Source organism: Nansenia antarctica, assembly GCF_963989245.1.
Source record: "Nansenia antarctica genome assembly, chromosome: 7".
In the NCBI taxonomy this organism is placed as follows: Eukaryota; Metazoa; Chordata; class Actinopteri; order Argentiniformes; family Microstomatidae; genus Nansenia; species Nansenia antarctica.
The window spans coordinates 29,739,280-29,751,657 of NC_137677.1; the positions used below are offsets into that span (position 1 = coordinate 29,739,280).

Genomic DNA, 12,378 nt, shown 5'->3' on the forward strand with positions numbered 1-12,378 from the left:
TCAGAGGGTCAGGTCATGTGACCAGGCGGAGGTGAGGTCATGTGACCAGGCGGAGGTGGAGGTGGGGTCCAGGCCTGTGACGATCTCCGTGTCCGTCTGCAGCACCAGCAGCACCAGGTCCATCGCCCTCCTCCACACCTCCACCTTCACCTGCAGGTTGTCAAACACCCTCCCTCCCCCCTCCTGCCCCTCCCCCTCCCCCTCCTCCTCCCCCCCTCCCCCCTCCTCCTCCTCCCCCTCCCGCAAGCGTCTCAACTGCAGGCTGACCCTGGCCCGGGCGGCCATCTTGGAGCACCGTCCGCTGTTCTCCATCACCGTGGAGACAAAGTCCGTCCATCCCTCTATCATCAGCTGGAACACCGTGGCCCTGTAGAGGGCTGCTCCCTCCCCTCCTCCTCCTCTCCTCCCCCTCTCCTCCTCCTCTACGCGTCTGGTCAGGTGATGTATGCAGAGCGTCTCTGTGGCTCCTCCCCCAGGCAGCAGACGCCCGTCCCGCAGCGCGTGGTCGAGCCGGTGGACACACCCCCAGAACCGCTCCTCCGCGGCCTGTAGCCCCGCCTCCACCGGGCAGGTGAGGACTGCCGTGACCAGGCGGGAGCCCCCCCCCGCCTCCAGCCTGACCGCCAGCCCGCCCCCTCCCTCCCCTCCCCCCCCAGGACACCCGCTCCACACCCCCACCCCCGCCCCCCCCCCCACGCAGCGCCCGGTCAGCTGGGAGGCGTAGCAGACGGGCACCGCCCCCGTGGCGTCCGCGAACTCCCTCAGAACGGCCGCCCCGATCCCGTCCAACACCAGAATCCGCCGACTCGCGGCCCGCTGGGTCAGGCTCTCGCTGGCCACGCCCCTCGCCAGCACCAGGCCCACGCCCAGGCTCTGCAGGGCGCTCAGGACCTCCTCCGTCCACGCGTCCTCCCGGCCGCCCGCAGGGTCCACCTCCACTCTGGGGGACGAGAACACACAACCTTCTCACTCTGGGTCAGAACACACAACCTTCTCACTCTGGGTCAGAACACACAACCTTCTCACTCTGGGTCAGAACACACAACCTTCTCACTCTGGGTCAGAACACACAACCTTCTCACTCTGGGGGACAAGAACACACAACCTTCTCACTCTGGGTCAGAACACTCAACCTTCTCACTCTGGGTCAGAACACACAACCTTCTCACTCTGGGTCAGAACACACAACCTTCTCACTCTGGGACAGAACACACAACCTTCTCACTCTGGGGGACAAGAACACACAACCTTCTCACTCTGGGTCAGAACACACAACCTTCTCACTCTGGGTGTCATGGATGCTGTTTGTTTTGTGTTTGGCCTCTGCTTGCTGCCCTCTGCAGGTTGGAGAACAATCAGCTGGTCTCATTAGGCCTGACCAGCTACACCTGCTGATGGCTTCAGTGGCTGCAAACATAAGCCCTGCTTCTTCAGTCCTGCTGCCCTTCTTGCTCTCCACGCTCACTATTCTGTTTTGTTGTGGCTTTTTGTGGAATATCCGGGAGGCCAAGGCAGACCACAGAGAGAAGATTGAGGAATGCTTCCTGAGCAACGACTCCAGGCGGGTGTGGCAGGGCGTTCAGCACATGACAAACTTCAGAGCCAACAGGCTCACAGCTGCGGAGGACGACCCCCTGCTGGCGGAAAAGCTGAACTCCTTCTACGCCCGGTTCGACGAGGGGCGAACGGAGGTAACCACAACACAAACACCACTCTCTCCAGCTCTCAGCAGCCTCACCCTCACAGAGCATGAAGTGAAACGCGTGCTGAAGGCGGTGGACCCCAGGAAAGCCTCAGGGCCGGATGGCGTCCTGGGACGGGTGCTGAGGGACTGCGCCGACCAGCTGGCCGGGGTTTTCACCAACATCTTCAACCAGTCCCTGTCCCAGGCCACCATCCCACCCTGCATGAAAACCTCAACTATCATCCCAGTCCCGAAGAAAAGCACGGTGAGCTGCCTAAACGACTACCGCCCGGTGGCACTCACACCAATCATCATGAAGTGCTTCGAGAAACTAGTCCGGGCCCACATAGTCACACGCCTCCCGCCCAACCTGGATCCATACCAGTTCGCCTACAGAGCCCACAGGTCCACAGAGGACGCCATCGCGACGACTCTCCACTCCACTCTATCCCACCTGGAGAGGGGGAACAGCTACGCGAGACTGCTCCTTGTGGACTTCAGCTCTGCCTTCAACACCATCCTTCCAGACAGGCTAGTGACCAAACTACTAGACCTGGGACTATCACACTCTATATGTGCATGGATCAAGGACTTCCTGTCTGACCGCCCCCAGAGGGTGCGGGTGGGCTCCCACACCTCCACAGCCCTCAGACTCAGCACTGGGTCCCCCCAGGGCTGCGTGCTAAGCCCCATCCTCTACAACCGTTATACCTACGACTTCACCCCCGTCCACCCCAGCAACTCCATCGTAAAGTTTGCAGACGACACCACCGTGGTGGGCTGCATCTCGGGGGGGGGACGAGGCGGCGTACAGGGATGAGGTGGAGCAGCTGGGCAAGCTGTGCAAGGTTAACAACCTGCTGCTGAACCAGTCAAAGACCCAGGAAATCATCGTGGACTTCAGGAGGAAAAAATCTGAGGTCCAGCCCCTGCTCGTCGATGGAGGGAGCGTGGAGAGAGTCTCAAACCTCAGATTCCTGGGGGTGCACATACAGGATGACCTGTCCTGGAAGATCAACACAGCAGCCATCATCAAGAAGGCACAACAGCGGCTCTACTTCCTGAGAGTCCTCAGGAAAGACCACATCGGACAGGAGATGCTTGTGACCTTCTACCGCTGCGCAGTGGAGAGCATCCTCACCTACTGCATCTGCGTGTGGTTCTCCAGCTGCACAGCCGCAGAGAGGAATGCGCTACAGAGAGTCGTGAGATCGGCCCAGAAGATCACCGGCGCCCCCCTCCCCTCTCTGGAAGAGCTGTACAACACACGCTGCCTCAGGAAGGCCTCCAAGATCTCCAGAGACCCATCCCACCCTGGGTACGAACACTTTGCTCGGCTGCCCATCGGACAGGCGGTTCAGGACCATGTTCGCAAGGACAAACAGACTGAAGCTCAGCTTCTACCCCAGGGCCATTCAGGCCCTGAACACAGCAAAGACCTAGGTTCTAGGCCCTGGACAATCTAGACAATTTGATGGCAGCTACTAGATTGAAATCAAGTGCAACACTGAAACACAACTGTGAACATTTCAAACCTGCAAACTGCGACACTTGACAATGAATGTGCAATAACACTATGTGCAATATGACAACCCTCGGGTACATAAGGTTCAGAGATAGGAAATGTTAGAATAGGTATAGCATAGCATAGAGTACAGCACAGTGTTTTATTTGTATAGCATACAGTAGTATAGTGGATAGTGTACATAGCCTTTATTTATGTAAACCAGCTCTTTTCCCTTCTTGTTTTTAGTTTTTTTTTTCCTAGCACCAGGGGAGCCCCCCCTCCCAAATTTCGTTGTTTGGTACCTGTACTATATCAATGACAATAAAGACCATTCATTCATTCATTCATATTTGGTTTACACTGACAACATGGCTTTCACTACATATTCCACTCATCCATACATACATACACCACTGATATACTGATTGACACACTCCATTTAATTTATGTTAAACAGTTACTTTGAATCAGAACACACAACCTTCTCACTCTGGGTCAGAACACTCAACCTTCTCACTCTGGGTCAGAACACACAACCTTCTCACTCTGGGTCAGAACACACAACCTTCTCACTCTGGGTCAGAACACACAACCTTCTCACTCACAGAATCACAGAACCGTGTGGATTGTAGATAGAGAAATAACAGATGTTATTATCACTCACTCACACACACACACACACACACACACACACACCTGGTCCTCCAACGCATGGCGTTGTGGGCGGTTAGCCGCCGGTTGAACCCGAGGTGCCGGTGCTTCTCGCTGAGATCTCCGTGGAACAGGACGACCTTCAGCGGCCGCCCGGCGAGGAGCTGGACCAGGGGGGCGTGTCCTGCTGACATCATCACCACGCAGCCCGGCAGGACGCACGACCGCCCCTCCGCCGCCCCGGGGACCGCGCACGCGACCAGCTTCTGCACCTCTAACCTCCTTCTGCCGACAACGCCACTTCCTGTTCCTGTTCTCTGCGACTGCATCCTGCTGGCCTCCACCACCAGCGCCATGACGACCGTGCTGCCGTGGCTCACGGCCCTGGCGAGGAGAGCCACGTCTTCTTCGGGGGGGCGTGGCGGCCCCCCCCTACGAGAACCCCACACCCCGGGAGTGATGTCGTCAGGAGTGATGTCGTCAGGAGTGATGTCATGGGCGTTAGCCGTGCGGTGGGAGCAGAGGTGTCTGCTGTGGGTGAGCCGGATGTTCCTCTGGGCCTTCGCCTTCCTGTTGTCGTTGTTGTTGTTGTCGTTGTTGTTGACGCCATCGACACCGCTGCCCGGTCTGGCTGCTGCCCCGTGATTGGACAACGGTGAAGTCGCTGTGACAGGTGCCTCCTGTGGTGATGACCCTTGACCTTTAGGGAGGGAGGACGGACCCGGGCTGTGGTCCAGGGGCAGGCTGTGGGTCAGAACGACCCCCAGGGGCAGGCTGCGGGTCAGGCAGACTCCCAGGCAGACCTCCAGGCCTTCAGACAGGCCAGAGACGATGTGGGGGAGCGGCACCCCCTGGTGGAGACACTCCAACGCCACCCTGCTCCACACCCCACTCAGGAACAACAGGCTGGCTGTACCTGGTGGGAGGGAGGGGAGGAGGGAGGATGGAGGGAGGGAGGGAGGGAGGGAGGGAGGGAGGGGAGGAGGGAGGGAGGGATCGATGAATTCATTAGCTGGTTAGATAATATACTAGATCACACAGCTTTTATAATATTATATATTATATTATGAGCTACAGCATGAATGACCTGTCAGAAACTCTCTCTCTCTCTCTTCCTCCCTCTCTCCCTCTCTCTCTCCCTCCCTCCCTCCCTCTCTCTCTCCCCCTCCCTCCCTCTCTCTCTCTCCCTCTCCCCCCCCCTCCCTCCCTCCCCCTCTCTCTCCCTCCCTCTCCCTCTCTCTTTCTCCCTCTCTCTCCCTCCCTCTCTCTCCCTCCCTCCCTCTCTCTCCCTCTCTCTCCCTCCCTCCCTCTCCCTCTCTCTTTCTCCCTCTCTCTCCCTCCCTCCCTCTCTCTCCCCCCCCTCCCTCCCTCTCTCTCTCTCTCTCCCTCCCTCTCTCTCTCTCTCTCTCCCCCTGTCTCTCCCTGTCTCTCCCTTTCTCCCCCCCCCCCCTCCCTCCCCCTCTCTCTCTCTAACAGTCCCAGTCGTGTCTACCCTGGAGGTCAGGTGCGTACCTGTCCCGTGGGCCTTGTGATGAGCCTGCAGCGCCTCGCTGGCCAGCTGACCCACAGCGCCGCCCAGGTCTAGGTGCTGCAGCAGCCGGACACAAGACCGGACTAGCACCCCCCCCCCCCCCGGCCCCGGGCCCCCCCCCGGCCCCGCCCTGGTCCTGGACCAGCTTCAGGCCCCTCCGGGGGCCCAGCAGGGTGCGGGTGGCCTGGCCCAGGGCAGACAGCTGCTGCAGGCCCACATGGCGCCGCTGGTCCATCACCGTGCAGCCCCCCCACATCACCTCACACCTGGGGGGCACAGAGGGGGGGGGTTACACCTGGGGGGCACAGAGGGGGTGGTGCAGCCCCCCGACATCACCGCTCACACCTTTTTCAAAATCAGAATCAGATCAGAATCAGAATTGCTTTTACGGTTTTTCTCTATCGCTTTAACACGTATGGCTTTAACACCATCAAAATGAATAGACACTTGTAACAACCAATTGAATAGAACGTTTTTTTATATTCTGAAATACTGTACACATCTCAGCAATGACAGTTGGGTTTGTAAAGTGTTCTTCATACCGAACAAACAATAGAAAACATTAAATAAGCCTTCTGCATATACTCTACACAAAGGCCACAAGACCTCGTCGACCTCGTCGACCTCGTCTGGCCAACCAGAGGGGAAAGTATCGCCTGGCATGACGAATACTTCTGATATATTTCAACACATGAGAGCTCACTGTTGCCCCTGTTATTGCTAAAGCTATGATTGCTAATTCAAAAGCAACAGGTGTTTGCCCATATGAGGAGTGTGATTGTGTGATTGGTGGTTTGAGTTTAGCTTTCTGAATGTCAGTATTTTCCATGTGAACACAAGAGATTTTATCAAGGAAGATTGTGCCAAATGTAGAGAATTGTGTTTAGTGTTTTGTTAACTGTGTGGTTTAGAGCTGCAAAATTAGTGATAAGCAAGACATGTGTTTGTCATTGTGAAGAATTGGTGTGAGATAAAATACACCAGTTTCAGGTTTGGGTCGTTGTGTTTGAGGTTGGGATGTAAGTGTTAAAGCGCTAGAGAACAACTGTTACATTGATGTACGGATACAAGGAGTAACATTCTTGGGTTCAGGTTCAATTAGACATTGGCATTGCAGTAGAAATACAAAATTAATAATTAGAAGAAGTAGAAATAAAAAAAGTATAAATACAAGATCAATAATAGAATAAGCGGGATATAGACAACAATAACAACAGCTGTATATACAACAGCATCAGAGCATCAATAATAGAAAAGGTGTGCAGGAGGCTATTCCACTAACGTTGATTAGTATATCGGCGATTAAAATAAATCAGGCGATCAGGCAACTCGGGATTGGAATTCAAGCCTCAGGGGGCCGTTCCACTAAAGATGGATCAGTATATCGGCGATTGAAATAAATGCGGCGATCAGGCAACTCGGGATTGGAATTCAAGCCTCAGGTGATTCCTCGAACGAGGATCAGGCTTGTGTCATCAGTGTTCACAGAAGACCGGCTTAGAAATCCTCGATATGGGCGCGTGCACGCTAGGGATGGACGGTTTCCAATTATTGAAACCGAAAAACCGTCAAAGACTAAAACCGGGGTTTTCCGGTTAACCGAAAAATAAATGTAAAAAAATAAAATAAAAAATAAATAAAAATAATATAAAAAAATAAAATAAAAAAAGAGCGCCAATTTCAAATAATTGAGCCCTACTGCTACAATACACTCATGTCGAACACCATTAAAACACCGTAAGCACAGTCGCAACACATTTAGGCTACTTAGTTTCACAAATATAAGTGGAAAGGCAGACTTTTGTAAGCTACACCATACAAGAAAACACATGAACACTTAACACACCAGCTCCGCTGATCCAGGGTGCACGCCTGCACGGAAGATCATCTCTTGGAACAGCGTCTTCATTGAATGAACTGCTTTCTCAATATCTTGGTTCTTAGACAAAGTTTCAGCTGCTGCTCAATGTATTTAAATATTTGAATACTGCTCAATAATTACTGAAATATTAGACTTAGAGATTAGAATTATGCAGTGAACATACTTAAAGCTTTTCATAAAAACCACATGCCGCGAGACTGACTGGTCCTGAACTGTCGTAAGTCAATCAACAAAGAATGCCCCATCAAAATAAAAGTGCCCATGGTAGAGCTGTCAAAATAGAGCTTTCAAAATAAATGTACTAATACAGATAGAGATAAATACAGAACTACCTTTGCGTCACTAAGTGACCGCGTATCTTCTGAGATATGCGTTCTGTCATCACTTTCAGTAGCGCCTTCACACACAGTGGCGCTGTGCACAAACACTCTTGATCCGTATAGCTCTTGTTTTATTATATTGTGGTTTAGTAAATACTGCACTTGGAGTTACATTCAATGCATGATTTGTGCTATAGAACATAAATAAAGTTTGATTGATTGATTGATATCAAATCAAATCACATTTTATTTCTATAGCGCATTTCTCACAAAAGTGACCCAATGCGCTTTACAGAGAGCAGCGAAAATGATCTTATTAAATGTAAGCGAGTAATTGTAAAAAACCTTTCCTATCTACCAATAACTGAAGGCAACTATCTTTCCCATTGAGTGATTCGTTACCCTTAAATATAATCCCAATTAGATATTAATCCTCAGTTATTCTTCACAACTGACCAAACCTCTCACTCATTGCGCAGCAGATTCAGACTGTATCATTGTTATTTTCACACACGACAAACATGTGACATGTTCCAGTTTTATTCTTATTCTATTTTATTCTTCTAAAAAAAAAAAATCCGGTTTCAGACGGTTTTGATAAAAAAACGTTTCTATTTTTATAAACCCCGGTTTTCGGTATAACCGAAAAACCGTCCATCCCTAGTGCACGCAGACATAAAGAGCCCCGAAGAGTCAAACTGTCGAAATGAAGATACTCCACTCTGCAGGGGTCCTACATTTGCGCAGCATTCCGAATTATTGATTTTTATGAAGACGGAAAAATAAGATGTAAAATAGTGCAATACTGCCGCAATTAACAAGGCGAGGGAAATGGTTTGGCAAGAAATTGCTGACCGATTAAATGCGTAGGTCATACTAGCCCCAGTTATTGTTATATGTTCATATTTTAATAAATGAATATTACTACTAGGGATGCACCGAAATGAAAATTCTTGTCCGAGGCCGAAGCCGAATTTAAGGAAATACTTGGCCGAATACCGAATACCGAATACCGAATGTGTATCGGCAGTTTTTAATTTTATCATTGCATAAACTAAATACATTTTGCTTTTTATTCATGCTTCTCAAAGAAAGAAATTGAGATTGAATTTTTTTTACTTTTATTGAACATTCCAGCAGACATCAGTCTATACCAACAAAGCACAATAAATAAAATAAATCAGTCAAATTAAATGTTTTTGTTTTCCCTGAATAGCTGCTGAAAGAAAATCTTTATTTTTCTTCCCTAACCTGACAATTAGTGCTGTCCCAAACGACTATTTTTCTAACGATTAATCTAGCGATTATTTTATCGATTATTCGATAAGTCTAACGATAATTTTTGTACTGTAAAAAAAATAATAAAGAAAAAAAAAATACGTATTTGTCTCCACCTCACTGCTATGTTTAGCCAACTTGAATGCCAACATGGCCATTTAGAAGTCTGTCCATCACCACAACACATAGCTAGCTAACGTTACTCTCGCTGCTATGTTATGATTAGCTAAATTTATGCTAACGTAGCATGCGAGCTACGAGCTAGATAACGTACAGTAGGTGCTCGCACCACAATGACAATAGGCTACCGTAGCTAGCCAGCTACATAGCTAACGTTACTAACACCAGAAGACAAGACATACGAACTGTGGTGAGCTACATTGCTTGTGTAACATTAGCTAGTAGCTATCCATTTTTCACTCATACACTTAATTGTCTCGCCTGGTAAAATAAAGGTAAAAAAAAAAAAAAAAACGCCATTTTTTTTTATTTACGACTAACCGACGCATATTACGCTAACCGACGTATTGACGTAGTCGGTGACGTCGACGACGTCGAATAATCGTAACAGCCCTACTGACAATACAGCACAATACAACATAATACAACACAATACAACGCAATTGAGCAAAAAGGGGAATGACAACTTTGAGTTCTTAGTGTTTGTTAACAGCTTAATAAAACACTAAGCAGCTATGCTGTTGGCGCAGTGAGCAGATGACAGCCCGGGTGCGTTCGTAAACTCGCTCCGGGGATCTGATCAGCACTCGCGGAATGCCTCTCGTCCAATCGAATCGCTCGGTCCCTTTATGACGTCGGACCCAGTGTGCGCCTGGGCGCTCTCAGAGCGAGTTTTTTTTCAACGAACGCAGCCACGGTTATGGAGCTAGCCATGTTGGGTCTTATTCCATTTGTAGCAGCATGCAGTCAATGCTCGTCTCATTCGCTGAGCAGCATGGGATGCTTACGGAGATGCCTCCAAGATCTCCAAGGACCCGACCCACCCTGGGCACGAACACTTTGTCAAGCTGCCCTCGAACAGGAGGTACAGGACCCCGGCCGCTAAGACAAACAGACTGAAGAACAGCTTCTACCACAGGGCCGTCAAGGCCCTGAACACAGAAAAGGCCTAAGTTCTGGGCCCAGGACAGTCCGGACAGATTGTATGGCAGCTAGTGCTGAGGCACAAACATGTACATTTTCAAGCCTGCAAACTGTGACACTTTAAAATAATGTGAAAAAATACTTGTGGTGTAATTGTGCAATATGACAACCCTAGTTGACTATCTGTGCAGTATAGTACAGTGGATTGTGTACATAGCCTTTTTTTTTTTTTTTGATTGAAAACTTTATTAGAAGATTTGCAGAAGTAGGTACATGAAAGTACATATTACATACAAGGTCAACTAACAGGATAAAAACCCAAGAAAGCCACTGGCTTATTTCAATTGGGGTCCTTGATTCTCAATTCATCGTTACATGTAAGACAGACAAAAAAGCTAGTACTATCTACAAGATAATACAGACAAATAACTATTACTATCTACAAGATAAACACACATCCATCATGGGAAGAATAATACAACAAAACATAAGGTATGTACAGCGGGTAGGACAGGTGGGGACATACACCACAGGTGGGGGCGGGGGACAAAACACAAAGTATGTACAGTGGGTAGTTCGGGTCTTTTAATCTGATTTTTGATTTAGAGGGTCCAGTTACGGATTGCAGCCTCCTGTAAATGTTTTTTGAGAGTGGTTTTGAAGGTGGGCAGTGTTTTGCACTCCTTTAAGATTATAGGAAGGGCGTTCCACATTTTTACTGCATAGTTTGCAAACGAGTTTAACCCCTTGTTTGTGGTGCAACGCGGTTGAACGTGGTTCGTGGAGCTTCCTCTGGTGTTGTATGTGTGGACGTTGTTCACTTTTTGGAAGTATGTTGACAGGTACTTGGGTGTCTTTGTGGTGTAGCGTATCTTGAAGACCAGGCCCAGTGCAAGCTGCTGCACTCTGTCAACTACTCGTAGCCAATCAAGGCTCAAAAAATGAGCAGCGGTTAGATGTGTCCTAGGGTTGAGGCCTAGCAGAAGCCTAACCAGTTTATTTTGGGCTGTCTGGAGTCTTGTTTTATGGGCCTTTGTGGTTCTATAGTACCATGATGTTACGGCATAGTCGAAGTGACATTGAATGAGAGCTCCTGATAGGGTCCTCAGTGTGTTTTTACTGACAAGTGAGGATATCCTGTACAAGAATCTAGTTCTATGGTTCACTTTTTTGATTACTTTTGCAGCCATTTTATCTCCGGAAAGATTTGCCTCTAAGATGGAGCCCAGGTATGTAATATCCTCTTTTCTTGTGATATTAATGTTACCCACTTTTATTTTAAAATTTTCAGCCTTTCTGAGTTTAGATGGGGATCCGTATAGGATGGTTTCAGTTTTACCTAGGTGTATTGATAGTTTATTGTCAGCTAGCCAGATGCAGATTCTACTCAGTTCAGTGCTTAGCGCTTTTTCCACCTGCAATATGTCCCTGTCAGAGACCAGCAGAGCCGAGTCATCCGCGAACAGGAACAAATTGCAATCACATGCTGATGACATGTCATTCACATATATTAGGAACAGTAAAGGTCCCAAAATGCTTCCTTGTGGAACGCCGCAGGTCACTGGGAGGGGGGGGGACAGTGTTCCGTTCACACTAACCACCTGTTCCCTCCCCTCTAAGTAGGATTGCATCCAGCTCACCGATGTTCTATCGAACCCAATTGCTTTCAGTTTATCTAACAATATGTGGTGATCTACTGTGTCGAAGGCCTTCTGGAGGTCCAGCATGACCATGCCGCAGTACTTGCCCGAGTCCACCTCATGGTTGATGTGGTCGTTCAAATAGAGAAGGCATGTGTCAGTGGAATGGGATGTTCTGAATCCTGATTGAAATTCATACATCAGCTTTTTTTCGGTAAGGTACCTATCGACCTGTTCATAAACTATTTTTTCCATAAGTTTCGAGATGGAATTAAGAATAGAAACAGGTCGGTAGTTGCCTGGGTCTAATTTGCTTCCTTTTTTATACAGTGGGGTTACCCTTGCTATTTTAAAGTCAAGGGGGACGTGTCCCTGTTTGATGGAGAGGTTTATTATGTGGGTGATGATTGGGGTAATGGAGGCAGCTGAGTCTTTTAGAAATCTGGCTGGAATATTGTCATGGCCCGTGGCCTTTTCTGAGTGTAGAGCGCCTAGCTTTTTAAACACCTCATCGTTTGACACCATGGAGAGTTTAAAATCATCATTGCGTACACCCAGTTTATTGTAGAACTCACGGATGTGCTCTACACCATAACGCCCTGAGTGGGGTGGTAGATTGTTAACTAATTTAGTGGCTATGGTTGTAAAGAAAGTGTTTAAGCACTTAGCCACATCCAGCTTGTCTGTAAGGATAGAATCACCAGATTTGATGCTGATGTTTGTAGACCTGGTTTTGAGTTTTTGACTGCAACCTAGTTGGCTATTAAGTAGCTTCCAAAGG

General features: G+C 49.0%; 1 protein-coding gene across 1 annotated transcript in view; it reads right to left on the reverse strand.

Moving 5' to 3' along the window:
* The window catches only part of bbs12 (Bardet-Biedl syndrome 12), a gene marked incomplete at both ends in the record, with an annotated part of 20,293 nt that continues 7,915 nt past the window's right edge, over positions 1 to 12,378 (reverse strand). The window contains 4 exons of the mRNA XM_080536655.1: positions 1 to 171; positions 427 to 940; positions 3,888 to 4,758; positions 5,458 to 5,639. Of these exons, the coding sequence (XP_080392781.1) occupies positions 1 to 171; positions 427 to 940; positions 3,888 to 4,758; positions 5,458 to 5,639 (1,738 nt within the window). The remainder of the gene's footprint in view (positions 172 to 426; positions 941 to 3,887; positions 4,759 to 5,457; positions 5,640 to 12,378) is intronic.